Source organism: Primulina tabacum, chromosome 18, assembly GCF_025594145.1.
Source record: "Primulina tabacum isolate GXHZ01 chromosome 18, ASM2559414v2, whole genome shotgun sequence".
NCBI classification, from domain to species: Eukaryota; Viridiplantae; Streptophyta; class Magnoliopsida; order Lamiales; family Gesneriaceae; genus Primulina; species Primulina tabacum.
In genome coordinates, this window is record NC_134567.1 from 23,628,748 (window position 1) to 23,652,273 (window position 23,526).

The 23,526-nt window shown below is 32.2% G+C and overlaps 2 protein-coding genes across 2 annotated transcripts; one reads left to right on the top strand and one right to left on the bottom strand.

Moving 5' to 3' along the window:
- Window positions 1–8,671: 8,671 nt before the first annotated feature.
- LOC142533303 (transcription factor BEE 3-like) lies at window positions 8,672–10,918 on the top strand. Its single transcript, XM_075640029.1, has 6 exons — window positions 8,672–9,069; window positions 9,145–9,264; window positions 9,877–9,942; window positions 10,042–10,110; window positions 10,265–10,345; window positions 10,727–10,918. Exons 1-6 carry the CDS (start codon window positions 8,704–8,706, stop codon window positions 10,820–10,822), a joined length of 798 nt encoding a protein of 265 aa, XP_075496144.1. The 5' UTR covers window positions 8,672–8,703; the 3' UTR covers window positions 10,823–10,918.
- A 6,181-nt stretch (window positions 10,919–17,099) lies between these two features.
- Window positions 17,100–17,953, bottom strand: LOC142533427 (VQ motif-containing protein 20-like). The gene has a single exon (XM_075640185.1). It carries the CDS (start codon window positions 17,926–17,928, stop codon window positions 17,290–17,292), a length of 639 nt encoding a protein of 212 aa, XP_075496300.1. The 5' UTR covers window positions 17,929–17,953; the 3' UTR covers window positions 17,100–17,289.
- Window positions 17,954–23,526: the final 5,573 nt, after the last annotated feature.

Genomic DNA, 23,526 nt, shown 5'->3' on the forward strand with positions numbered 1-23,526 from the left:
TTCTACACGCCCAAATGCAGCGGAAGTTTAAAAAAAATTTATTTTATTTTGACAATCAAAATATGTTTTGCTTTGGGCGCTCGTATGATTTAACAAAATAAACATTCATAGAGCGTTAGAATTTTATACCTTAGTGAATAATTCACTTGGCTCCAACTACACCGGTATTAGCGGACGTAGCTCTTGTTGTAAATCCCTACGAACATTCTTCGATCTCCGAATCAGGTCCACGACTGAATTATTTGTTCCTCTTCTAATTTGCACTAGAAAATTAGAAGATGTTTTGCGAAGAGATAGAACACCAAAAAATCGACTCAATACCCAAGCCGAATTTTTCTTTTCAAAAGAAAAGTGTTTCGAGAGACTTTTGAATTAGGAAGAGCCGAGAATAATGAATTTCTTGCCCCTTGATTTTCGGATGCACCTTACGTCTAAATAAGAATGATAATCCTCATTATTATTTCTAATAATTTCTTAACTTAATTAATCAAATTAATTAAGTTAATTAAATATTCCAAAAAATTAGCATCCCATTTATGGTGAATCTCGATTAATGCATCTATATATATTTGGAAAATATCATGCATTAATATTATATTACTTTGTGTGCAAGTTTTAAAATTATGGTATCATGAATATCTCCATATTGCATAAATCAATACCATATTTAATAAAAATTTAATGGGCTATATTTTAACTCAATTAAAATATAATTAATTATTAAAGTCCATTTGAACTTTAATAAATTTGCATGATGTGCTTATACTCTTACAAGCCCACGATCCATGCTTCCATTACATTAATCTCATCATAATCCCGATCGACGATCCAATATCATCGATGTGACAATTTCAACTTGTTTGTTATTATGATGCACACTTTAATTTCGAGATCACCAATATCTAAATAAGACAGGTGTACTCCTTTGACTGTCTTAACAGTTATGCTCTCAAATTTCTATAAGCTTTTATAAACTTTATTTATAAGCTTATCGATTGATCATATCAAACTTATTTCTTACAAATTCAACTCATTGAATTTATTATCTCAACGGGAACAAGTAAACCAGTACTTTTGTGACCCTCAATGGTTCAGGGATACAGCTAGCCGTGGGTTCACAACTCTTTGTGATTCAGGACATATTCCTTTATTCAGGCTTACCCTTGTTAGCCTCATTCTTTTCATCAACACCTTGATTAAGAATGTCAGAACTCATTTCTGATTGCACCCATCGGATCATGGTAAGAGCGTCTAGTAGCATCGCCCCATGATCCCCTAGGTATCACTGATAGTGCCTGCAAGAACCAGTCGATTATGATTAACGTACAGTACGGTCCCTTCATCTCATATATCCCGATCGAATCTGCAACCATTGGTTCATCGAGGGTTGCATACTAATTCGATAACTATGTGATACATATAAATAGAGGCATCACATGTACCATTGGAGAACTCCTTCTCCAATGTACATCTCATACTATGGCCAGAGATTCCACGCACTATTATTTCATCAGATCACATAGGATATCCACACCCGTAGGTGAGCGGTGAATCCCCGACTACAATGCACTGGCTCGTACATGTGTCGCAAATGTACCCAATCTCTCCACCTGATGACTCTCCTGGAGTCGGTAAACGAGTCAAAGCACAGCTCTAGCATATAGAGCCTCAGTGTTGTCCCGGGTCGTAAGGACTAATGGTGTACAATCATAACCACGGACTTATCCTCTCGATGAATGATAACAACTTGGAAAGTCCGAGGGAGGGTTGTTCGGTATAATCATCATATGACTACCCATCTGTATGTTTGGACATCTCCATGCCCTTACCAAGAAACGCAGTACACAACATCACAGATGCTACTCTCAAGCTCAAGCGACCTTTATCCATGTTTTAGGCGGGTGAATCGACTAGGAACGAATTTAGAATATGCAGTGTTTACAAATGAGTTTCAACATCGAATTACGATTCATTTGTATTAAAGCATAATCAAGGATTTTATCTATGTTGTTTGCATGGGTATACAGATAAAGTATAACAAGACCATAAAAAGTTAAATTATATTAAAATAAAGATTGTTTATTTCCCTTGAGTCAATAAATTTCCTAGCCAACCGTTGGCTTGCAGGGCATCTACTCTAACATATATATATATATATATATATATATATGTATATATATATATATATATATATATATATATATATATAGTTTGATCTCCTGGGCAATCATGCATGTAGGCATCTATGTGACTATCGTTGAGTTGACGTCCACTTATTGGATGCGATGAATAAGTATGTTCGAAAATTATTTAGATAGGAGATCTCATGTTCATTTGGTTGGGATTCAGTTGTTATTTATTAGATTTCACTTCAATCTTTATAGGTTTATGGAACTTCATGCCCATACAGCCAAAGTAACCTATCAAGTGGATTTGAATGAGACAGTTCGTTCTTCTAGTAAAAGTAAGCTTTCATAAATTTCGCAAGTAAAATTAAAAGTCATATTTTTTAGTACAAATTGATAGTTAAACTGAAAAGGAAATATATGTTTTGCATGGGTACAATACTTAGAAGAAAGAACAACCATGCATGGAGAATTGCAGATCTATGATGTAGGGTTACTGCAAGGTTGGTATACAGACCGTTTTCGCAGGAACCTACACGGGGTTTTTTAATTTATAAAATTCTTGAACTCTTAAATGATTCCCATTGCTTTTTGTTTTTCGAAAGTTATAATTGGTGATAATTATTTATTGAATTTTTAAAATTATATGACAATTGAAACACTAATTTTTAATTGCTTCCCTATGATAATTATTGTTTCGAAACAATTTATCTCATTTCGATAACTTTACCACCTTGCAATTCATTGCTATCGAATATGTGGAGACCCAGTGATGTGCGAGCATTATTATGGATGTTCTCTTCTTTAGAGGATAGATATAGATGGTGTGTTAGAGTAGATGTCATGTGAGAAAACTGTTGGTTAGGGATTTTATTGACTCAGTTGTAATAAACAATCTTTATTTTAATATAATTCATTATTTCATGGTTTGTTATTTCTTTATCTGTATACCTATACAACATAGATAAAGACTTTGATTATACTTTAATACAAATGAATCGTAATTCGATGTTGAAACTCATTTGTAAACACTGTATGATCTAAATTCATTCCTAGTCGATTCAGCCGCCTAAAACATGGATAAAGGTCGCTTGAGCTCGAGACTAGCATCTGTGATGTTGTGTACCGCGTTTCTTGGTAAGGGCATAGAGATGTCCAAACATGCAGATGGGTAGTCATATGATGATTATACCGAACAACCCTCCCTCGGACTTTCCAAGTGGTTATCATTCATCGAGAGGATAAGTCCGTGGTTATGATGTACACCATTGGTCCTTACTACCCGAGATAACACTGAGGCTCTATATGCTAGGGCTGTACTTTGACTCGTTTACCGACTCCAGGAGAGTCATGATTAGGTGGCGAGATTGGGTACAATTGCGACACATGTAGGAGACAGTGCATTGTAGTCGGGGATTCACCGCTCACCTACGGGTGTGGATATCCTATGTGATCTGATGGAATAACAGTGCGTGGAATATCTGGCCAGAGTATGAGATGTACGTTAGAGAAGAAGTTCTTCAATAGTACATGCGATGCCACTATTTATATGTATCACGTAGTTATCGAATTATTATACAACCCTCGATGAACCAATGATTGCAGATTCGATCGGGAAATATGAGATGAAGGGACCGTACTGTATGTTAATCATAATCGACTGGTTTTTGCAGGCACTATCAGTGATACCTAGGGAATCATGGGGCGATGCTACTAGACGCTCTTACCATGGTTCGATGGTTTAATCAGAAATATGATTTTTTTGACATTCTCATGATCAATTGCATAGAACGAGGCAAATTAGAGTAAGCCCAAATAAAGTATTACATCCTAAATCACAAAAGTTTTCGAACGCACGGCTAGCTGTATCCCTAAACCATTGAGGGTCACACAAGCACTTGATCATTTGTTCACGTTGAGGGAATAAATTCAAGAAGTTGAATTTATAATATGATATAATAAATTCAATGAGTTGAATTTATGATAATTAAATTTTGAGAGAATAAATTCAAGGAGTAGAATTTTTAAAATTTGAGAATTTAATTTATTAAACTCAAAAGTTGAGTTTATTAAATATTAAATTTTGGAGGTGATAAATTCAAGGAGTTGAATTTATAGTTTAAATATTAAATTCAAATGTTGAATTTATAATGGATTTAATTTATTAAGATCAAAAGTTGAGTTTATTAAATTAAATAAAGTGGGAAGTGTGTTTAATGGTCTTGTAGGAGTACAAGTCCAACATACTAAATAATTAAAGTTTTTAATGGACTTTAATTAATTAATTAAACTAGTTGGACTAGCTCAATTAATTAATCAAGCCCATTAATGTTAATTATGATTATTAGGTCATGGCTTAATTATAAAAGGTAGTAATCAAGTCATAACTCTAGCCTCCATCCCATTGTGATTTTCGAAAATCACCTCCACCTTTTCTCTCAAATATTTCGGTCATCACCTTTATTAACTTCAAGGATTTTTGAGACATCTCTCGTTTTAATTAATCTCTATGCAAAACGTCCTTCAAATATTCTAGTGCTATTTGGAAGAGGAACAAATCTTCCAGTCGTGGACTTGATAGACGCATTGAAGGAAGGAGTTCTTGAAGAAAGTTTGAAGGGAATTCATCAAGAGATATATCCGCCTATACCGGATTAGTTGGAGCTAAGTGAATTAATTCACTAAAGGTATATTTATAAACTCCCTATGAATGTTTAATCATAAAATCATACAAGCGCTCAAACAAATATATTTTCATTGTCAAAATAAAAAAAATTTTAAACTTCCGCTGCTTTTGGGCAAAAGAAAACCGAGATCCAACATGGTGACTCAAGAGCTTTGTATATCATTAACCGATGTTGATAGACAATTTTTGTTTTCTTTTATCACTCTTTTTGTTCTATCTTGTTTTCATATTTTGTAAGTATCTATTCAAAGAAGAAGATATAAGACAAAGAGACCATATAAATAAGAGTGTATATGATAAAAAGCGATGATGAATATAGACGCCGCAGGATAGCAAGCTCGGGAGTTGGTGATTTACTTCTAAGAGATCAAGTGCTCAAGCCAAGGCGTATTGCTGTGTTGCCATGGACTGTTGAAGATAAGCAGACACAACACCTAAACATAGTGCTAATTAGAGTGTTGTTCATCAAACTGAATTTTGTCTTCACGGAAGTTGCATCTATTGTTATTTGGTTATTTTTGTGATAAGAGTTTTGGATGCACTTTGCTCCATCACTTTGTTAAATTATTTAGATTTTTTGATTCATTAGTATTTCTTTTGTGTAAATTGACAATACTTTCTAGTTAATCTTTTGGTTTGAGACACAGCACAAGTGTATACACCTGTATATGATTAATTATGTCTTATTTTATTCATCAAGAATAATTGTGTGTTAAATTAAATTATTCTGTTATATGTTATGTTAAGGTGTTACAACACTTAACACAACACTTTATCTTATTCGTACAATTATCTATTTATTTAGTACTTTATATCAAACAATCCATTCAATTGGTATCAGAGCGATACTTGACATTTACTAAGTGAGATTCTTGTTATTTTTGTTTGAACGGGAAAAACTACTATGGACGTGTCAATTGTCAACACTTCACTACGACCACCAGTTCTAATGGATCCAATTACGCTATTTGGAAAGTTAAAATGAGGGTCTACATCAAATCAATTGAAGAAAGAACATGTAAACGTGTTATAGATGGTTGGACTCCACCAAATTGTTGATTAAGATGATGACACTTTGATTAAACCAGAAATTGCATGGACGACTGATGAAGTTTCGATTTTGAACTTCAACTCAAAGGCACTCAATGTAATCTTCACTTCTGTTGTCATAAACATGTTCAATCTAATTACCAATGGTTCTCTGCTAATGATACATGGAAAATCTTTCAAAGATACTCTGAAGGATCTGAAAGCATGCGAAGAACCAAGCTAATGATGTTGACCACAAAATTTGAAAATCTAAGAATGAAAGAAATCGAGACAATTACAGCATATGATCATCGTCTTCGAGACATTGCCAATGAAGCTTTTAGTATTGGTGACGTGATTTCAAATAAGAGATTGGTGAGCAAGGTTTTATGATATCTTCCAGAACGTTTCAACATCAATATTTGTGCAATTGATGAATCAAAATACACCACTAAACTTGGATTGGATGATTTTATAAGCTCGCTTCAAATGTTTGAGATGATTCTTGATCTATAGAAGGACAAAAAAAAAGACTATTGCATTCCAAGTCTCAAAAGATTCCTACAATGATTTATTTCAACACTCTAAGAAAGTCAATAAATATGCATGATCTATGAGAAGAGTCTATCTCATTGATCACAAAGAAATTTGAAAACTACCCGAAGAAGATAAGGGATAATAAAAAAAAAATTCCAACCACCCAAAATGCCAAGTTAGTCGATCCAGAGAAAACTCAGAGATTCTCACCCATTCATGGACAGGTAGATCGAGAAATGAAGGAAAGAATAAATATATTATCAATAGGTTAGAGTCAGTTCAATGCAAAGAATTTTCTGATTTTGGACATTATACTAATAAATGTGCTAATAGACTTCACAAAAACAAAATATTGAATGTCTCCTTAAGTGATGGAGAATCTGACAAAGAACATGAATCCAATGAAGGGTAGAACCATACGTCTTTATTTGCACAATTGGAGAAGAAACGTTAAATGAAATTTAATTCATTGGGTGTTTCATCTGTTGTTGTAACACCTGATAGAAACACCTCTACAAATTCATCAAACCTAAGCTGCCTCAATGTGACAACCTCAACTGATTCAAGTCATCTAGAGACTCTGGAGGTATATGAAGAAGTCACTCTGGAAAGCGTACAAAAACTTAATTTATGAGGAACTATATGCTGATTGACAGATGTTGCATCCATTGTTATTGGTTATTTTGTGATACGAGTTTTAGATGCACTTTGATCCTCACTTTGTTAAGGGAGTTAGATTTTCTTTATTCACTCATGTTTATTTTGTGTAAATTGACATTATTTTCAAGTGAAAATTTTGTCTAAGGCACCGCACAAATGTTTACCCTTGTGCATGATTAATTTGTCTTGGTTTTTTCATCAAGAGTAATTGTATGTATGTTAAATTAAATCATTTCGTTGTATGTTGTGTTAAGATGTTATAACACTGCACACAACACCTATATCTGATTCACACAATTATCCACTGTCAACAAATAGTTGATTGGATGGTTCCATCGTTCATCTGTTTTGGATTTAGTAATTGATCTTTTATAAGTTGATGTCTTAACAAAGCTGATCATATGATTTCTCGGTTCCTTGTTTACACTAAAACATATCATCATATTAGCGTTGATATGATAATGTTCATACATCGTTATGTCGTTGTCACGTAGGAAAAGAAACTAGAATTGAACTACAAATTAAAAAGACAAAAATTGTGTAATAAACTAAAATATGACAACTTATATAGAAAATCCAAATTATTAATGGACAAAAATAAATCGTCAAAATTGTAATTTTCTCAGAAATTAAATTAAGTAGCTTATTCCAAAATATTCAATACATAATTATTAATAATCGGTTCCTATCCTTTAGTAGAATTTAATTATTAAAAAACATGCATTAATATTCCCACTTATTTTTATTAAATTGAACGTGTACTCATCCAGAAGTAGATCCACAAAATCTCGTCCTTTGAAAAATATCCTGATTGTTTTTTAACGAACTGCATTCGCCCATATAACATAAGTGCTACGTTTTATAATAATATTAAAAAGATGTTTGAATAAACTAATTAATATTTTTGTAACTGTTTGACTTATATGAAAAAATGGTTAGTAAAATTTTTCAAACAAGCTTATAAGACGTCAAAACATGTGTATTTATTTTATCATTATTTTTTTAGTATTATATTTTTTTTGTTATAATTATTATGATAATAAATAATTTTATATATAAAAATACTAAAATAATTCGTAAATATTAGAACTTATAAGGCATGAAAATAAGTTTAGCTACATATATACCCTTTAAGTCGTGTTTATTAATAAGTCCAAACTGAACTGTGTAGTACATTGATAATGTTAAAAGTAAAAATTTACGATAAAAAATAAAAATCTCAAACTCAAAAAATATATTAAATTACACACTTTATAAAATTTTGTCTACTCAATTGTGTGTTTTCTTCACAAATTGAGAAACATATTTATAGAATTTCTTTGGAAATAATCCAAAATTAAATACATCATTACATATATCATCACACACTAATTTTCAATATTTACAACTCTTATTTTCAACATTCAATAATTTCAACTCTTATTTTTAACAGATAAATCATATGTTTGGCCAATAATTCAAATTTTATCAAGAATTTTAACAAAATAAAAGATGGGCTTTGAATGATATCTCACCGAAACCTGTAACTTCTTGTGGCAAGAAAATCGCCACACCGATTTTATGGGCCAAAATTTTGCATCTATATATAGCAATTCTGATAGTAACATCTCACAGAACTAAAATTTATGTATATTTCCTTTCCACTTAAAAACTTTTATTAATTTCATGGATGAATTCAATGTAAGTTTGCAGAACCCTAAACCTCCACTCTCACAAATGAATTCAAACATAGAACTATTCAACAACTTGGTTTCGATCGAAAGTTTCAACAGAAATCTCCAAGGGATTGGACCCTCCACGGTATTCAATGATGGATTCTTTTATCATCACGATCAGAATCAGTTTCCAATACAATTTAATGATGAAATTCCAAGAACAATGGAGACTGGCATTCCGGTTTACGATCCAGCGTTTCATCTCTTCCCTCCAAGCCATGGATGCAACAACAAAAGTATAACGTTGGAGCCCGGAAACTTGGTTAAGCCTCCTATCAGTTTGTTCTGTGGAGCTGGTTTTTTCGGACCAAACAAGGTTAAGTATGTTAATTCGTCATCTTTCTGCTCAAGAATTATGAGGAGAACCCTTTTTACACTCTTTTCTTGACAGAATTGTAATGGAAAGAAGAGAAAACGAACCAGAGAACGAGAAACGGAGAAGCCTAGAGAAGTTGTTCACGTCAGAGCAAAGAGAGGTCAAGCAACAGACAGCCACAGTTTGTCTGAAAGGGTATTGTAGTAATTTAACGCAAATATCATGTCCGATTCCTTTTAAAATATAAGAGTTCATAATATAAAAAATTTGGTTCCGCCCACGCTCATTTCTAATATTCGGGGAAATTATAGATTTTTGTTCTCTAGATTGACATAAATTGGATTATGATCCTCTAATAAATCGAAATAAGGTCTTAAATATTTGAATTCAGAATATAAAAAAAATTGGTTCTGCACACGTTCATTTCTAATATACGGAGAAATTATCATATTTTTGTTTTCTACATTGACATAAATTGGATTGTGATCCTCTAATTAATCGAAATAAGGTCTTAATGCAATAACTTTTGTTTCATGTGTACTTTTAATCATTTTTTTACTGAATGTTTCACTTTAGAATTCCAGTGAAAAAATTAAAAATGTAAGTATAAAAAGTCAAGTTATTACACCAAGGTTCTTGTTTTCAACCAACTAGGAGACTAAAATTTAATTTAGGCCAATTTTCAGGATCAATTTTGCTATTTTCCTGTAAGTATATATTTCAACAATGTTTTTGACATTAGAACAATTTGTTAAGATTTTATCAGCTTTGTTCAAGCAAATTTTATTCATTTTTTTCTTGTACTAGTTACGACGAGACAAAATAAATGAAAAGCTGAGGTTCTTGCAAGATCTGGTCCCAGGATGTTATAAGGTAAGACTTTTCTTTCAAAAGAACATTACAGAAATAAAATTTTCATTTTGTCTAATTTATGGGACATCGTAAAATTCACTGAGAATATGTAATTTACAGACGATGGGAATGGCTGTCATGTTGGATGTAATAATAAATTATGTACGATCTTTGCAAAACCAAATTGATGTAAGTAATACTTATATATATATATATATATATGTATATAACATATTATTTCTGTTTTAAATTTTGCAATTTATTATGTGGTTCCGATTTTTTTTTTCAATATTGTATTTTACTGATTATTTTTTTATTTCCTTTATTTTTCCACTTTTTTCAGTTCCTTTCCACGAAACTATCTGCAGCAAGTTTGTTCTACGATTTCAACTCATCGGAGGGAGAAGCCATAGAAGCAAGACTGGTAAAGAGGATTTCTCCATGATTTTCATCATTTTTTATAAAAAATAAATAAATTATTTATGTTTAACTCTTGGTTCGATCCTCTATTTTTCATGTACAGACAAAATTTAATAATTTCATGTATTTTTGTCCAATCATTGTTCCATTTGTGAATTGAGGTAATAATTAGATTTACAATAATTGGTCTTCCAGTTATGACACTGTTAAATCATTTCTATTTTCATGCAAACAATATTTGCTCAATTATTTAAAACACTGGGAAAAAGATAAAACAATGAACTCGTTTATTTAATTCCTACGATTTCTCCATCATTAAATTAATGCAAACGTTGGATTTCTATAATTTTGTGAACTGAATCATAATTAAATTGTGGTACAACAGGGAACTACAGGATATGAAGTACAAGCTGGGATGGAAAAAAATGCAGGAGAAAACTATGGCGGATTCTCTCAGTTCCAAACATCTTGGCCTCTTTGAGTTTACTTTATATTCTAATTTATACTGTCCTCTATATATATACACACACAAATTTGTGTGGTCATCCAATTTAATTACATCAAATTTGCTTGCTTATGCACAAATATATAATTAATTCGATGCTTCAGTTGTACAAATATATATATATATATTATGTTCACTTCAAATTTAAAAGTAAGGTTTATAAGTTTATAAAGGTAAGTTTAATTTGGTGTAATCGGGTTGGATCAAAATAGTTTTTACAGGGGAAAATTTTAATTAATGAATACGTGCATGATCCAGACTCCTAGAGTACAGAAAGATAGCGCCAAGAGAATGGAAATAATTAGTGAAAACTTCTAAATACTAAGTTGCTTGCTCAAATAGTTGGATGACGTTCTACGACAGTTGACGTAGGGATGCATCGAAGTGACTTTTCATTAGGATTTTTTCATATATGCAGTGTAAACATATGATTAAGGCCCTAAGTAACATTACAATCCCTATTCTGATGGCCCTCGATGGGATTTAAGGGATAAGGATTTTATTTTATTTTTTGACAGGGAACTCGCAACCATTATCTGTAAGTGCACGCTGGATAAACTATAGATTGAATGCAGTAGCTTGCAAATTAAACCATGTCAACAAGGTAACAACACTAGTTAAGTCTTGTGTGACAGACTCGTCCAAAAATATATTGATAGAGAATAGAACATGTGACCCCAAGTGGTCACAAGTATACTTATTGCACCATTTTGGACACCCCTCAGGGACGATAAGGATTGTTATTAGTTCTGTTATTGAAAGGTTAGCTAGTGAATATAATGTTGAATCTCGGTTCTCTCGTGCCCAAACGCAGCGGAATTTTTAAAATTTTTATTTTATTTTGACAGTCAAAATATTTGAACACTCGTATGGTTTTGATTGAATAAACATACATATAGGATGCTTAGTATATACCTCTAGTGAACAATTTTTCATTTGGCTCCAACTATGCCGGTATAAGCGAACGTAGCTCTTGTTGTAAATCCCACGTACGTTCTTCGAATCTACTTTCTTCAATCTTCGAATCAGGTCCACGATCGGATTACTTGTTCCTATTCTAAATTGCACTAGAAATTTAGAAGAATTTTTAGTTGAGATTAATCAAACGAGAGGAAACTCAAAACGTAACCCTTTGAAAAAACAAAAGTGGTGGCCGAAAATTGTGAGAGGAGAGGAGGAAGGATTTTTCGAAATTCCTTGCTTGGAGGCTAGGGTTTCAAAAATTGCATGAGTTAATTCTCTTTAACCCTAAACCTTATATATATGTGTATATATATATATATATATATATATATGTATATAGACACACAAACATGGGCTTAATTTAATCAATTAATTATGCTAGTCCAACTACATTAATTAATTAATTAATCCTTTTAAAGTCCAATTAAGAAACTTAATAATTTGTATGTTGGTCTTGTACTATTACAAGTCCATAATACATAAATCCATTACATTTAATTTAAATCCTTTTTAAATTCAATATTTGAATTTAATATGTAAATTATAAATTCAATTCCTTGAATTTATCACCTCCAAAATTTAATAGTCTTGAATTTATTCCCTTAAAATTTTAAATATCATAAATTTAACTCCTTGAATTTATTCTATAAAATTTTAATTATCATAAATTCAACTCCTTCAAATTTACTATATCATAATTTTATATATAAATTCAACTACTTGAATTTATATTCTCAATGTTTTCTATAAATTCAACTCCTTGAATTTATTATCTCAACGGGGACAAAATACTCCAGTACTTGTGTGACCCCAAGTGGTTCAGGGATACAGCTAGCCGTGGGTTCACAACTCTTTGTGATTTATGACATGATCCTTTGTTCAGGCTTATCCTAATTCGCCCCATTCTATGTATCAACAATTGATCATGAGAATGTCAAAAATCATATTTCTGATAAACCCATTGAATCATGGTAAGAGCGTCTAGTAGCATCGCCTCATGATTCCCTAGGTATCACTGATAGTGCCTGCAAGAACCATTCGATTATGATTAACGTATAGTACGGTCCCTTCATCTCATATATGCCGATCGAATCTGCAACCAATGGTTCATCGAGGGTTGCATAAGAATTTGATAACTGTGTGACACATATTTGAGAATAAATAGTGGCATCGCATGTACAATTGGAGAATTCTTTCTCTGACGTACATCTCATACTCTGGCCAGAGATTTCATGCACTATTATTTCATCAGATCACATAAGATATCCACACCCATTGGTGAGATGTGAATTCTCGACTACAATGCACTGGCTCCTACACGTGTCGCAACTGTACCCAATCTCGCCACCTGATGACTCTCCTGGAATCGGTAAACGAGTCAAAACACAGCCCTAGCATATAGAGCATCGGTCTTGTCCCGGGTCGTAAGGACTAATGGTGTACAATCAATACCACGGACTTATCCTCTCGATGAATAATAACCACTTGAAAAATTCGAGGGAGAGTAGTTTGGTATAATCATCATATGATTATCCATTTGCATGTTTGGACATCTTTATACCCTTACCAAGAAATGCGGTACACAACATCACAGATGATAGTCTCGAGCTCAAGCGACCTTGATCCATGTTTCAGGCGGCTGAATCGACTATGAACGAATTTATATCATACAGTGTTTACAAATGAGTTTCAACATCGAATTACTATTTATTCGTATTAAAGTACAATCAAGGTCTTTATCTATGTTGATCACATTGGTATACAGATAAAGAAATAACAAACCATGAAATAATAAATTATATTAAAATAAAGATTTTTTATTACAACTGAATCAATAAATTTCGTAGCCAACAGTTGATTTACAGGACATCTACTCTAACATATTATGCTGCTCTTTGTTCCAAGTTTCATTTTATGCTTATTAACTTATTCGACGAAATATGTTTCTTGTCACGCCTTATGTGCCTTTGCAAAAAATTTCTAAAATTGGTCAAGAATTGGTTTATACGGATTTTTAGTTTCGTAATTAGTCAAATTTGATTTTAGTGTAGTATATTGCTTTTTTGTGCATTATTGTCATGGGAATGACGTCCTATATGTGGTTTTATCAAGCCTTTTAGAGACACTTTGACAAAATTTATTTTGTTGTCAATATTTTGAATTTCCTTTGGAAAATCAAGCGTACTATATACATTTTTATCAAGGAGCTTCTGTATTTTTGGGGAAAATAACCCAAACGGTCCTAAAAGTTTGTCCATTTTTTCTTTTGGACAAGTAAGTATTCAATTTTGGGTTTCAGTTATGTAAGTTATATAAAGTTTTGATTTTTAGCCATTTTTCATGGAGTGCTATCGTAGATGTTACTAAATACTGGTGTGACACTGAAAAATGTTGATACGACATTAGAAAATACTGACGTGTACTTCATCACTCAATACAAAAATTACTAAAAATCAAAACATAACCTAACGTACAAACCAAAACCCAAAATTAAATACTTATATTACCTAATTATAAAATGGTCGAACTTACAGGATCATTTAGTTATTATTATGCACATTCACTTTATAATGCTGCTAGTAATTGATGCTTCTTTAGATAGCAAAATGGATCACCGTAACGGTCGTAGAGTTTGTCGTTGAGACTACTGTTACGATTTCATTATCATTTCGCGGAACGTCGCGGTGTGAATTTTTAAAAAAAAATTAGAAAATTATTACACTTCGAAAATATATATAGAATACATTAATAATAATAATAAAATATAAAATACACGAATCATAAAAAAACGATACATCAGTATATAATGTCTTCAAAAATACATAATATATGCGACTCTATCATATATCATCCCAAAAAATTAACAGTAGAAGTTTCAATTTTACCAAGATTCTACATGTGAAGCCGGAGCCGAAGATGATGGGGAGTGATGGCCGGTGCCATGAGGTTGCATGGACAATGAACGGCTCTTGGCAGGCTTATAGGTAAAGGAAAAATAAATAAACCGATCTCACAGTGGAATGAGAGAGATTTCAAAAACTTTTCAGGTATGAAATTGTGCAGTTGAGGATTACTTAAAAAGATTTGATAGGTACTACTCATATCAAGAAGTTGCATCTTCTTTTCGATAGATCATCACATAAGAACTCCAGAGCTAAGCATGTTTGACTTAGGACAATTATGAGATGCGTTACCCCCTGTGAAGTTTCCTAAGGTGCATGTAAGTGATGATATAAATATGTTGGAAAGACTCGTATTGGTACATTAGGAACAGTCGTCGTTGAATCTGGGGCGTTACAATTGGTATCAAAGCCGACCTCTCATAACACAGTGTTGTTCGGGGACGAACAGAGCGGAAGCTGGTGGGCATGTGAAGCCCAAGGCCGAAGAGGGTGGGGAGTGATCGGTAGTGCCATGACGTTATACGGACAATGAGCGGCTCTAAGCAGGATTATAGGCGAAGAGAAAATAAATGAACCGGTCCCACACCGAAATTAGAGGGATTCCAAAAATTATTCAGGCATGGAAATGTGAAATTGAGGAGTACTTAAAAAGATTTGATAGGTATTATTCATATCAAGAAGTTGTATCTTCTTTTCGGGAGCTCATCACATAAAAACTATAAAGTTAAGCATGCTTGACGTAGGACAATTCTAGGATGCGTGATCCCTTAGAAAGTTTTCTAGTGTGCGTGTGAGTGATAACATAAGCACGCTGAAAAAACTCATCTTGGTACAGTGGGGACCAGGCAGTCATCGAATCTGGGGCGTTACAGTTGATATCAGAGCCGACCTCTCTTAGTACGGTGTGGTTCGGGGACGAACCAGGCGGAAGTTGGTGGGCATGTGAATCTCGAGGCCGTAGAGGGAAGGGAGTGATCGCCGGTGTCATGAGGTGGCACGAACAATGAGCGGCTCCTTACAGGCTAATAGGCAAAGGGAACATAAATGAACTGATCTCATATCATAATGAGAGGGATTCCAAAAACTGTTCAGGTATGAGACTGTGCAGTTGAGGAGTACTTAAAAAGATTGATAGGTACTACTCATATCAAGAAGTTGCATATTCTTTTCAGGAGGTCATCACATAAGTATTCTAAAGTTAAGTGTGCTTGATTTGGAGCAATCTTCGGATGCATGACCCTCTGAGAAGTTTCCTAAGGTGCGTGTGAGTGAGAACATAAACACGCTGAAAAAACTCGTCTTAATACAGTGAGGATAATCATCGAATCTGGGACATTACACTATAAACGGAAACATTCAATATTAATTTTAAATAAATCTATATATACAAATAATTTAATGTTATTTAATTTAGTTAAGTAAAAGCACTGGAAGGTAAAATTCCACCAATATATAATTGTGAACTAAAAAATAAAATAACCCTTGATAAATAAATCAAGGTTTTGCTCGAATTCCATGCGAAAAAACGTAACCTAGACAACCAGTATCAAAATGATACTAATGCTACTGGTGAATCTTTGCTTCAAATTATATGAAATATTTCCTGTTTTTGTTTTTGTGTGTGTAATCTTCTTATTTTTGCGTTGTCCCAATTTCCAATTTTCAACTTCATGCTTAAACTTTTCATTGATCTCCGAGCGTGAAAATTTAGATGGAGTTAGAAATATGAGATTGCTATTCTCATGTATTTTTTTTAACTTTATTTTTCCAAATAATATTTGATACTTTAAAATTGTCTCATAAGCTCTTATTTAATATACGTGTTTTAGGGTTTATTTCATCCTACCCATGTGGGCATTGCCCCCATGATAGGATGGATGGTCAAGATTTGCCCATGCATATATAGGACCCATTTTTTTTTTTGAAATTGTATGTGTAGCAAGATCTTACCTATTGAAATGAAGTGAAGATAGTGCCCACATAGGTAGGATCTCATTAACCGTGTTTTAGGTATCTCAAGTAAGCGAGGTCATTCCGTTAATCCTAATCTAAACAAAACTCTTTCTTGTTGTTTTGTAAATAGATATGTCAAAACGTCCTAATCGGACGTGTTGTTCAGGTTTTTTGATGGGTCGAAAAATTACAAACTTAACCCACAATTTTAGGTGACGAGACGGGTTAGCTCGTCATCTCGGTGGATTGAGAAATTGTCAACACAATTCATTCATTTTATATGACGGTCCTAACCCATTTTAATATTTCTACTTACTGACAAATTCCAACCAACAGCTGAAATTGAAGATTTCAACACAAATGAAAAAAAAGTCAATTTATTGCATTAATTCAGATTCTAACCTATCGGAATATCAAAAGCCTATATTGTCGAATTTAAATTGAATAATTTCTTATAGAAGAATTTATTTGAACAATAAGCTAAGCTTAATTGCAAAGTGGAATAGAAAAACGGAAAGAATTCAGTCACTTTAATTAGAAAACTCTGTATAAGAATAGCAAAAAATGTTCAATGATCCATCAAAAAATTATTAATAGTCCCTCTTCATCATCTCCGACACACTCTCAGAATTCAGGGAATCCCTTCATGTAATCCATGAAGGAAGGAGACATGGGGTTCCCCATGATAGAAGAATGAAAAACAGAACCAGCCCTGGATGAACACATGTACGGTTCGTTCGAACTCGGCGCGAAAAATGGAACCTCGACAATGTATGGATTAGGCATATGGTTGTACAATGGCGGCGACACTATCGACGTCTCCGGCTTAAACTCATTAACATATTTCTCGTCCGTCAAGACCGACGATGACGTCTCATGATCCTCGTACCCAACAACATTCTTAACCCTACAATCGTTCTCCCCGTCCTTGGTCGTCATCTCCGGTTTCACGATAGATCTTCCCTCCTCCTCCTCCGAACGCGAATATCCCGTTAGTTTCTGCACCAAAGCCATGAAATCACTAGCTTGAGCGTGGATTACCTTCGGCGAGTGCGTGTATATGATCACGGGCTGTCGTTTCGTTTGACTCTTGGGAGCAGGAACGCTACTATTTCCTGCATTTTCGACGAGTGGCTGGTGCGAAGAAGGTGATTTGTGGATTGCATGGGAATCTCTATTGATTCGTAACGGTGATTGACGGGGATTACAATTGATCATCAACCCTTTCGGAGCCTCACTATCTTGAAATTTCGTAGGACTCATGGATTCTTATTTCACAACAAAATTGGAAGTTAAATGGAATTTCGGTCTCTGTCTATGTGTATATATAAAGGGTTTAAATAATTTTTCAACGAATTGGCCATGAATTAGCGGAAATCAGTTTTGGATCAGATAACATTTGCCAGCATGGGCTTCATTCTCGCACGGGTGGGGACGGAGTAGCTGGCGGGTGGCAGCTCCCAGCTACTCTTTGTATTATCACATGTTAATTAAACAACGTAACTACTATAAATCCATTAAACTCAACTTTATATAATTACAAATAAGGAAACTAAGCAAATGAAGCGATATTTTCGCTTTAAATTGCACTTCAAAACAAGAATATATCCTTAATGATTTAGGCATGTCTAAAGCAAAAAAAAATCCAGCGATGTAATATAATGCAAGAAAATATATAGAATATCTCTCTTGGCCAATGGTTTCCTTCTATCAACACATTCTCGGACGAGTTTGTCACATAGAGCTCGTCAATTGTGGTTTGCAAGATATTGTGTTAGTCTGATAGTTTATCCAATGCACACCGAAAGATAGCGAAAGTGGGTTTTCACGTCATAAAAAAATGAAAAATATATTCTTAATGATTTAGGATTATCTTTTCATAAGATGAATAATATTTTTTTGGAAAATGTTTTTTTATCCACTATTTTATCCCGTTTTGGGTTTTGATTTAGTAAGTTTTCAAATTTTGGTTTGATATACTAAGTTTTATTTATTGGCTATTTTAGTTCAAATGCTGACTTAGTATCGGCCCACCTAGATTTTTTTAGGCTTAGCACCGACATGGAATCAATCAAAATAGTGCTAAATTGTGTTATGACATATCAGCATGAGTACAATTGAAAAAAATTTGAGTTATTAAAAATTGAAATATATAAGAACAAAACTTAAATTTGACAATATATATATATATATATTACTAAAATTGTCAAAAGAGACAAATATATACGACCAAATTTATATTTCGCCTAAAAAATAATTTGATGCATGTCAAAAACACCTTCTGTTAATTTATCAAAAAAATCATTCTCTAATAATTTATTACTATGTTGTAATTTTTTGTATTTATTTTATAGATTATTTGACCAAAATCTAGATAAATTCAGTATATTTAATTTCTGCAAACTAATTTCGAGTGAATAAAATATTATTAATAAATAAATAGTCGATTGGAAGGTGGACTACAACGAGGAAAGTGAAAAGTCACCATCCCACGTCGAAAAAATAAGATTGATTGACTTTGGTTACAACTTACAATCTGAACTTTCGGATTACGATCAAATGGATCAAGTAAGCTAAAATTCCCAAAAAAAAAAAAAAAAAAAAACACACACAGACACATTTCATTCAACTCGTTATGGTTTGAACAAATCAAAACAACCATCTCCCACGATATTATAGAGTACCGGTGGAGTAGTAAACGTTTGACCAATTGTCATAGGTTTGATTTCGCATGCCAACATCTTCTCAGGCGAGACATAAGACTTCTCCGGTGCTGTTTACTTAGCTACCGTGATTTGCAATTTATTGGGTTATCCCAAAGGATTTCTCAACACACGCCGGAAGATAACGGTTGCGAATTCTCGATATTCAAATATGTCATATTTTATTTTTCGATATTTTTTTATGCTTTTAGAACAAATGCATGTGTTTGTTCATGTTTAAATGGTAACAAGAAACATCTTTAAAAGATGAAAAGACAAAAGACCACTAATAACAAGAGTAATTACAATATTCCGAAGGTAATAAAGTACGATTAAAATGTGAAAATCCTCGAAAAATTTTTAGTTTTCCTTAATCCAGTAGGTAGACTTAGGTCTGGACTTTGCTGCGTCTGGGCTTCACTTTCATTGCACCATGCTTTTAATGTTTCTGTTGAACTATTCGAGCATGTCAAAGTTAGATATGTATTCTTCAACCTTTTAATTTCAAATAAAATCCTAATATTTTTGTCAATTCATTGGAATTAACATAATTCGTACTTTCAAGAAGTCATGTTTTTGTCTTGCCTCCTTGGTTATTTTAGTCATCAAAATTTGAATTTAGTCCAACAAGTGTATCTTTTTTAACTTTTAGTTCCTTTTTGTTAACATGATGACTTATCAATACAGAACTTTACTGACATGTCGGATGTAGGACTAGTTCGATATGGTATACATATATTTTTCAAAGAAAATCGTATAAAATTTTAGTACTTGAAAAATAATACTGATATTATACCAAAATTTGATATGATAATCGGTTAATACTAGGGAAGTAAATGAATCAAACCGAAAATTCGGTTTGAAGTTTAATATAATTGATCTCATCCCCTACAAACACTAGCGGTGTTCATGGTTAGGTTAACCGTCTGAACCAAACCGAAAATTCGGTTTGAACCATTAGATCGATTTTTGGTTCGGGTGAACCGAAAATTCAGTGTGGTTCGGATTAAATGAACACTCATATATATACCACACGTTCTTGAACGAGTATTTCGAACATACCTTACTCAGTGTGATTTATTTGTTTAACATAGTTTGCATGATATTATGTTATTGTTAAGATTTATTCAATACACACCGAAAAAATGGCAACAGGATATTCTCACGTCATAAGAAAATAATTAATAATAATAATAATTGATATCATTCACAACTTATGACGGTGAGACCAAGAAAATAATTCTTTTTTTAACAGTGGATATTTGGTCAACACAACTTACTGCAATAATTTTGCATACCAGCTGTTTCTCGACCATTTTAGCTGGCTACATGTGTAATTTTCACTCGTTTCGCTGAAATTATGCAATCGCAACAAATGGGATAAAGCAACATTTGACAAACCACGATTTGTAGTTCAAAATAATACTTAAATTTATTAGTCTACGTAAATACTAAAAAAATACCCAATATATATAAAATTTACCCCCTAACTACTAACTAATTAATTTGGTTTCTAGTATATTATCATTTTCTAAATACCATCATTCTCTCATTAAACATATTAATTTTCAAATGATAATCCTAATCTCATCTCACAAACAAAATACACATATATATTTAATATATTAGCTTAATTATTTATGCAAATATTTACACTCTAACTAAAAATATTATAAATATATTTTATAATTACAACATCATTTAAAAACAATACTTCATTACCGTACATAATTTTAAAAATTATAACAAAATAATTACAGATATTTTCAATATATATTATTTGTAATCTAAATATTAACTCAACTTCAATAATAATTTTCATAAAAAACGAATTATATATGTTAGAGTAGATGTCAGGCAAGACAACGGTTGGCTAGAGAATTTATTGACTCAAGTGTAATAAACAATCTTTATTTTAATATAATTTAACTCTTTATGGTTTTGTTTTACTTTATCTGTATACACATGCAATCAGCATAGATAAAATTCTTGATTATACTATAATACACATGAATCGTAATTCGATGTTGAAACTCATTTGTAAACACTGTATGATCTAAATTCGTTTTTAGTCGATTCAGCCGCCTAAAACGTGGATAAAGGTCGCTTGAGCTCAAGACTAGCATCAGTGATGTTGTGTATCGCGTTTCTTGGTAAGGGCATAGAGATGTCCAAACATGCAGATGGGTAGTCATATGATGATTATACAGAACTACCCTCCCTCGGACTTTCCAAATGGTTATCATTCATCGAAAGGATAAATCTGTGGTTATGATTGTACACTATTAGTCTTTATGACCCGAGACAACACTGAGGCTCTATATGCTAGGGCTATGCTTTTACTCGTTTACCGACTCCAGGAGAGTCATCAGGTGGCGAGATTGGGTACAGTTACGACACATGTAGGAGTCAGTGCATTGTAGTCGGGAATTCACCGCTCACCTGCGGGTGTGGATATCCTATGTGATCTAATGAAATAATAGTGCATGGAATCTCTGGCCAGAGTATGAAATGTACGTTAGAGAAGTATTTCTCTAGTTTTACATGCGATACCACTATTTATTCTCAAAGATGTGTCACATAGTTATCAAATTATTATGCAACACTCGATGAACCAATTGTTGCTGATTCGATCGGGATATATGAGATGAAGGGACTATACTGTACGTTAAACATAACCGATTGATTCTTGCAGGCAGTATCAGTGATACTTAGAGAATCATGGGACGATGCAAAAATATTTTAAAGTGGTACAACCGCGTTTGTCAGGTCAAGAAAAAGACTTATAGCTAGTTAACAACAGTTTGAGTCTTGTTTGAGAACCATTGCAAGCAAAAATACTTAGAAATGAATTTACAAAATTTATTCACTCTCGTTTAAACTCGATCCAAAAATTACACTATAGCCTAAAGGACAGAGTAAATAACTTTTAAGTTATGATATTTTTTTTATAAAACAAAATATTTATCTTCTCAAATTAAAAAATAATCTGTTTTTATTTAAAACAATCATAAAAACTTATTTAAAAAACTTATATTTCATCCATAATCATCGTATCTTAATAAAATATTCATTTATTTTTATCTATATTTTTAATTTTTTAAATGATCGTATCATCAATAGCATAAAAAACTATTACACGAAAACAATTTTAATAAAATCTCTAGACTTTTCGCAAAAAAATTATCTAACACAAAATTTTAATATATGTGTATGTATCGCGTGTCAAATGGTACTAATACATAATATCTACACTATATCTCAACATGATGTCTCATATACTAACAAACTTTTTTGGCACAGTCCGAATTTTGATTAAACTCTAAATACACCTTTATTTTATTTAACATTCTTTACTAATAAGAAATCTGTTATTGTAAATTTATTATAACACAAATCTATTTAAGTCTTATCTTAATTCAAATGTATATGATTTCTAAATAAAACCAAAATCATATAAAAATCGTCTATAACTTGTTTTAATTGATTTTTTAAAGTTTTTACCCGTGCACAAATAGCGTAAAAATATAAATATAAATATATATGTATATTTGTTAAATTTATCCCCTTAACATTTTTTGTAGGGAAAGTTACATTTATTTTTCTTTAATGTGCATTTTTCACTTTTTATATTGTTAATAATATAATGGATTTGTATTTTAGTCTTGTAATTTGAATTTTTCATTTTGATCATGTTACGGTGAATTTTCATTTTTGATCATGTAACATGTATATTTTTCTTACTTTTGGTCTTATATTTTGGCCGAAGTCCATCGTGTTTGTCGATTAAAAGAAGATCAAAAATAAAAATATACAAGTTAAAGGATCTAAAACGAAAACATATACATTTTACAGGAAAAAAATAATTAATCGTAACATTATAAAAATGAAAAAAAAAAATCATGCAAAGTACAAGAATTAAATTGAAATTTCATAAAAAAGATGAAAAAGGTACAAATCATATGACCAAAAATTTAATTTTCCCATTTTTTATATGTTTTTATCTATTAAATTTATTATTTTCCTCATAAAAAAGTAATTTGTAATATCAATTGGACGAGGGTGTCGTACTTTTACATAATAGTTCAGATATCTTTTGGTTTCGAAGTTAACGTAAGAATAGTTGTTCGACATATATGAATAAATATATCAACAGTAG